This window comes from Hyposmocoma kahamanoa, unplaced genomic scaffold, assembly GCF_003589595.1.
Source record: "Hyposmocoma kahamanoa isolate Upper Pololo Valley unplaced genomic scaffold, ASM358959v1 81, whole genome shotgun sequence".
Taxonomy (NCBI): Eukaryota; Metazoa; Arthropoda; class Insecta; order Lepidoptera; family Cosmopterigidae; genus Hyposmocoma; species Hyposmocoma kahamanoa.
The window spans coordinates 2,702,745-2,710,069 of record NW_020654080.1 but is presented as its reverse complement, the minus strand read 5'-3'; the positions used below and the strand labels follow the sequence as shown (position 1 = coordinate 2,710,069).

The 7,325-nt window shown below is 37.4% G+C and overlaps 1 protein-coding gene across 2 annotated transcripts; it reads left to right on the top strand.

Annotated features, from left to right (window-relative positions):
* The first annotated feature begins 94 nt into the window (after positions 1–94).
* Positions 95–6,611, top strand: LOC113234179. Of its 2 annotated transcripts, none has more exons than XM_026469463.1 (5): positions 95–208; positions 1,822–1,917; positions 2,588–2,784; positions 4,429–4,557; positions 5,908–6,611. In XM_026469463.1, exons 1-5 carry the CDS (start codon positions 166–168, stop codon positions 6,010–6,012), a joined length of 570 nt encoding a protein of 189 aa, XP_026325248.1. In that variant the 5' UTR covers positions 95–165; the 3' UTR covers positions 6,013–6,611. The 2 variants fall into 2 exon arrangements, with proteins under 2 accessions (XP_026325248.1, XP_026325249.1); XM_026469464.1 differs by having other exon boundaries at positions 5,920–6,326.
* The last annotated feature ends 714 nt before the right edge of the window (positions 6,612–7,325 follow it).

The window sequence follows — 7,325 nt, the reverse complement described above, 5'->3', positions numbered from 1 at the left end:
AGCGAAGTGTAGGCAAACAGGCAGGAGTTGCACTACTTGTATTATTTATACTGTAACAAAATTATATTCTATGTGTAAACATTTGCAATATAAATAATAATTGCTTTTTTTTGCAGGGTTGGAGATATTTGCATATTTGCTCTATTTTCAGTAATTCTCCAAATAATGCCGAGCAGTTTCTCATTCTACAAGTACATAAAAGCAAATAGTAAGACTAAATATAATTTGTAATCGAAATTGGTTATAAACAAACTCCACGAAACGTTTTACCCAAAATCCAGAGCCATAGTATAACATGGTATGGTAACTTCATACAAAGAAACAGCGCGGCTTGTAAGTGTGAACGCCCCCCGTGACGTGACGCACACATTCGCATAATAATGAAAGGCACGTGAGACGATCAATGCTACGCAACGCGAATGCATCGCGAGATGGTGCGAATGTGTGCGTTCGTACACGGCACGCGGCGGGCGCGCACACATACAAGCCACGCTGATACAAACGTATGAAGTTACCACACTAGTGTTCTTATCATAGCAGTGCACGGAACTGAAGGAGTTAATTTAAATAAACTAAAGAATAACGTATGCCTTAATTGCCTAAAGCTGTTGTCGGAAGCGGACGTGTCATTTTACTTATTTCAGTGTTTATCTTTTAAAACGCTGTTTACTAATATTTTATTAATAAAATTTTAGCAGTCAATAGTATTACAAACAATATCTTACAAAAATAAATTGCAAAATTACTAATTATTGTGTTTTGGCCATTGACTTACAATAATATGGACGTCGGGTCCGCGCTAAAAAGTGTCCGCACTTGTAAGGCGCTAAAATCGTATACAGAGCGCGACACTCCGCTTTAGTCTTCATTTGTTCTACGGACAGCGCGATACTGCGATGACATAACAATTTAAATTTCGAATAGGTTGACTTGGGACATTTTTTTCGTGGTTTTTGTATTAGACCCGTCGTCCATTTATTTGTAAGTCAATGGTTTTGGCCCATAATATATGAGTGTCCAAGCGAAACGCGCTAGCGACGTCGATTAACATAAGCGGTTATGTTCTATGTTTTTTTCTTAAGTTTTTTATTTTTTTTTTGTTTTAAGCGGTTAAATGACATATCTTTTATACAAATCATCACAACTTTAATGCAGATACCTATTAAATTATGTGTTATTGTGTGTTATATTAAGATGAATATTTAACCGAAATAAACAAGTTAGTGTTCACAGTGGCGATAAATTATATAATTATTCGTTTCCTATTTAGACTATTAATATTAAGTTAAGTTCTGTCGTCGTTCACAGCTGTCAAAAAGTGACTGCTATCGTTGCTCGACTATACTTGATTTCTATCACATAATAGTACTACCCTGTTGCTTGCGGGACATCATTAGGCTTAAGAAATAAAACTCCTAGAACGTAACCGTTGGCATGATGTATTATAAATACAAACTATCACAAGTTTAAAGCCGATATAAAATCTAATTAGGTGTTATTTCCGTCAAATACATGAAAACATTGTTAGTCTTTGCAAAGGATATAAATTATATAATTAATCGTTTCCTATTTGGACAATTATTATTAAGTGACGTTCTGTCGCTGTTCATAGCTTTCAAAAAGAGGATGCTACGTTGGCTTGCCTATAGGTAGATTAACTCCCTGAATTCCGATCACTGCTTGTTATAATATGTACATATATATTATAGCCAAAACATCATTCTGTTGAAACCATGACACGTTATTTCTCTGAAGATACCACAGTGGTCGAAATTTTTATTAATAGTCGAAAAATTTAAGCGTAGGTACTTTTGATTGCAGAGGAAGACGAATTGCCGCCTCCAAAACCGCAATCTTCGGTACTTGAATGGAAGTTTATCAACAAGAATACACCATATTCTTACATATTACTTATGGGTTAGTCATGAAGCCGGGTGACTTTTAATAAAATTGAATTTTGCATATTAGACTAAATAATACTTTGACATTTTCTGTGGTCCGCGTTCCGAATGTTTTAGAATTAAATAAGCTTATAAATTACATTATTTTATGATAACAAGTGACGGAACGAACAAGTTGTAAGCGACACGCCTGTCCATAACAGTTCCAGTGCCGCCCAAAACTTTTAATAATTAAGATCTGAGACGCACTATCGCTGCGTCCGTCACCCTGAGACACACTCGTAAGTTGAAAAGTCCCACGTGCCTGTAATTTTACAAGCACCCATGAGCTGGTTTCATCGGAGCGGAGTAACACGTGTGACGTTAGAACATCGTTTTACAGTGACGCGGATGCTCCTTATGGAACACGCTCCGCGTGAACTCTGCTCAAAAGGCGACTGTCTTCCGTCAATGTCCGCACTAAATTAAATACTCAGAGCACTGGGGATTCTACGCATGCGGATGGCCCGCAGGCGGAGAGTCCGTATGGATCATACGCACAGCTGTGAAACCAGCCTTACCCTTCAAAACCTAAAATGCAGAAATAGGTGACATTGCAGTACTTCCTTGGGTGTACTCTTTCACAAGTAGCTCTACTGTTGCTGAATCTATCGAATCATTTTTTATTTAGTCTGTAATGTTTTTAGGTGCAGGCGTTATCCTTGTAAGAGTAATAGTATATCATAGAGATATGCTTGAGTCTGCGAGAAATTGGTTCAGATTTTTTAAAGACATGTCTTTCGTCGGATCGACGTTCGTCATATGTATATTCGGAGTAATATTTTGCAATGTGATGAGCAGCATTGGTGCCGCCATCATATATCTTCCCTCAGTCATAGTTGAGGTAAGAAAGTCATGCTGTATGTTAAGTTGCCGTCTAATTATCTGAACAAAATTATCTAATCAAAAATATTTACAGTGTAACAAGTTTTTTATAGGGCGCTTCCAAAGTAGACGCTTGAAGAGCTGTAGCACTTCAGTAATTTTTAATTCACTCTAAGGCCTCTAAGGCTCACGGAGCGGTTTCCATCCGCGCCCGCCACGACTGCGGGACTCCGTTTAATTTTTATACTCACGACACCGCAGGTTTGTGCGGTCACGTAGCCGCCGCGGTTGCGGAACATCTCGCAAACTTGGCGGGAGATGATTGCGATCAGTCGCGCGGTTATTTACGATCGCTAGAGACCGTCGGGCGCATCGAACGCCAAACACGGTGACCGCAACCCGGACGGTTCTACTAGTACACCGCGGACCCTGTGGCTACCGCGATTAACCGTCCTCGCCAGGGGCGTAAAAGGTGTCTTGAAATGTGTTATTATCTTTATCTTATTGTCACGAGTTAAATCCATGGTGATGTAGACAACCAATTTCTAAAATAAGTCCACAATGTAAAAGCAAGTTACATTCAGACGAAACCAACTGTATTCTACAGCCAAAGAGATCCATTTTCAAATGTTGTAATTACTTTTTAAATATTGTTTATGTAAGTAGCCAGTTCCGGAAACTTATAGTGCGCGCCACGTATATATGTTAATTCTACGGAAGCCACGGTCCCGCAACCACGATGGGCGAGGATGAAAATCGGCCCGTGAGTTCTTAAGCCGGGTACTCTCTAGCGAGCTGTAACTGTAACCGTTGCATATTATGTAACCAAAAATCATAGTGTGTACGTGGTTCGCGAGCGGTACGCGTACGGTTCGCAATGATCCGTCTAATTGAAGACTGTTTCAAGCGTACACACTAGAACCTCGTTACTGTATCTGCATGTTATCGTTACAGTTCGCTATTGAGTACCCACCCGGCTTTAGCGTAATGGTGACTGAAAACATGGCGTGTACGTCACGTCACAAAATTCATCCGTCATTTACGAAGGTAAATGACGGCTGATCATTGTGAATCATTGAAGCTCCTTTGAGCTTCGTTCTAAAATCATTTAAGTTGTACCTCCGTTCCATTAACTGTCTCCGTCACTCGTCAAGGTATTTTACAACGTATTTTACAAACAAATTTCCGTTCTGTAGAGACTAGCGACTGCGTTATTCGTTGTAGTTCGCATTTATTTTTAAATTCTAATTAAAAACCAAGAAATAATGAGTGTAAATACCGTGTAAATATTGAAAATACAAAAAATAGTGTAAATAAGATAATTGTACAAAGTTGATCCAAAATAATAAACTTTTCGTCTTATTAACGTATTAAATGTTACTTCAAAGTGACTAATAACTAATAACTTAAATTATTCTATTTGTAACGATTATTGGAAAGTAGCCGCTTGCCAAAACCGTACGTCGTGATGTAAATGACAGGCGTGAAGTGAAAATTACGGTGATTTGTCACTGTTTTTTTTTTGTAACTGTAATAGAAATGTAACGCTTTTCCACATCTCTAAATGCAATTGAGCTTTTAAATTTTTGTATGACATCAGTAGTAGCGTCACAGTGGCGCCACAATAACGCTTGTGTTTTTTAAATTATGTTTTATATTGTAGCAAACAGATTATCCTCATTTGTCGGCACTGGCAGCTGGTTTGTCTTGCACATTTGGATATATGGCTCCGTTTTTGAACACTCCAGCTTATTTCAGTAAAACAATTGGTAAAGTGCCGCTTCAATACCTGGTAAGGTTAATGTTATACCATATACTTTAATTTGAGTATCTTTCTGAAATACTTTACAACTTACGTTGCAACTTTTAACCTTTTGTAATTTTGCCACTTTATGGCATTGAGCATGTAGCTTCTTAATTTGCAGAAATACTATGGTTACCATAAAAATACCATTAAAATCTGCTAAAGGCACAAATGTGAACAATTTTAATTTTAAAATTGACACTATCCATACATAATTGAAATTTCGTTTCTCACAGGTGGCACTGACTGCAAAAAAAAAATCGTTTGAACCCAATACAAAAATCTGTAACAAACACGTAGAGAAATTCGTAAGACCGGCTGACTCGGTCTGTAGCTCTGTTGGTAGAGCGGTCACACTGGCATGCCACAGATGCAGGTTCGAGTCCTATAGGATCGAATAAATTTTTCTTTATTCGATCTTTGTATTAATTTCACTTTCAGTTCACCATTTTATCATATCTTCGGAAACTCAAAAATAAGTGTCCTGTGAGAGCCTGATAGAGTCCTGTAAAGCCGAAGGATTTTTTCTGTTTTCGATCTTTGTATTAACAATTATAAGGTTCACCATATTAGCATAACTTCGAAAACTCAAAAATAAGCATGTCTGTATATGGCATCGTAGTTCTTAAACTGCCTTAAACGGTTTTTTTTTAATTTGATGGCTAATTTCATCGAAATGGTTCTTAGTCATGGTTTTTAACGAGTGATTAGACAAACAATACGTGCGCCTGGTGGTAAGCCATTATGCCTATCCATAACAGTTGCAGTGCCATGCAAAGCTGCCACTATTTCATCACCTGAAGTATCTATTTACGCGCATCTGTCAAGATGAACATTTAGCAGCGTTTGATAAATGCAGAGAATAAGTTTGAGTAGAAATAAAGAAATTATAAGGTGTTAAGAAGATTGTGTCAACAGACCTTGCGGATTTTTCTATGCGTTTGTTACAGATCTTTGTTTATGGTTTTCACGACTTTTTAACTGTAGCGCTATCTATGAGAAATCTATGAAAATATTTTCTTCACTCAACCAGGTACCTTTACAGCTACGAACCTCCGTGACACGGCTACGCATGATAGTCGCGAAGCGCGTGATAAAATTAGAATGAGCGCGCGCTATTGGCTGTCTCAATCAGATCTAATTTAGATAGCCAATAGCTCGCGCTTATTTAAATTTTATAGCGCTTGTCGCGACTATGATGCGTAGCCATGCTACGCAGATGTGATAAGAGATGTTGCTTTATAAATTGGTGAACCTATTCTCAACCGAGAATGGAATTTTAATAATATTGTTACTTTTTTGTTCACAGATACATAGGTTTTGTTAAAAAATATGTAGTATTTGTTTCAGATTATGTACAATGTTGGTAGCTCACTCATCAGTACATGTGTTTTGTGGGCCATGATAGTTGCACTGGGACCAAGCGTCTTTCCAATTAAATAAGGGTGAACCTCAAGAATCTCCATCAAAGCCATAGTAATAATACAAGTGTATTAAACCTTATCTGGGATATAGATAGAGTACAAAATGGAAGACACCTATGTACGAAAGAGGCATAACTAATTAGATTAATACGACTATGTCGAAGTTCATGTTAATAAATGGAAGTATATAGATAATTTAATTTACTTCCATATTTAGATAACGCAAATATTCTTAACCCCGCACTAGGGAAACCATGTATCGCGGGTGCTAAGGACACGTATACATAGACAACCACAATAACACCCAAACTCACGAGAAAAATAAATGTATGCCATACAAATATTTCTCCGGGCCCAGTTATTAATATTAATGTATTTAATATTATTTACCGAAATAGATTATTGAAATAGAAAGTTTTAAGTTTTAAAGACTGGGAAATAATGGAGCTGCACAATATAATGTGATCGTAATTTTATTATTGAAAAATAACGATGTTTTAATTTGCTGTTATAAAAAGCATAAGATAATTTGTCGTCTGTTTTGTGATGTTAGAAAACAGAATCGTTTGATCATGAATAAGGTAGAAACTTGATTATTCAATGTGAAAGTAAATTTGGAGATTTTACTTCAAAACTTTAATAAATGATTTACTTAGAATGTTTTGTGGTTATATATTTTCACAGTGCAACTAGCAATTAATTACTTTGCTATGAGAGTATTTACAAGAAAAGTTATGTAATTTAACTAGGTTATTTTGCACTGTCATGTGTATTAATTAGGCAAATAAGTTGTAACTAGTACGATATTTTTTTAAACAAAAATAAGTGCACATCTGTCCTCCATCTCGTCTGACAGAAAGTGATGATGAGGCCGACGATCTAGCACACCTAAATAATGTCTATTCACTTTTGCCTTGTAAAGGTCTAAGTTATAGCGTTCGGGGCACGTCCGCAGGCAGAGAATTCCACTCCCTAGCCGCGCGCCATATAAATGTGGAAGCGTAACGCTTCTTTTTATCATAAGACCAAATGACGAACAATTTGTGCGCCTGGTGGTAAGCGGCACGCCTATCTATAACAGTTGCAGTGCCACTCAGAGCTTTAAATGACAAAGATCTGAGAGGCACTGCCGCTGCGCCCATCATACGTTGACAAGTCCCATGTGCCCTTAATTTCACCAGCACTCTTCAAAACCGGAACGCAGTGATGTTCACATTATACTGCTTGGCGGCAAAAATATGTAAGGCAAAAGAAATATGTAAGGCTCTACTGATACTAAAATCCTTGGAATATCCACAACATGGGGTGGAACGCCCGCCTACGTCTAGAGCC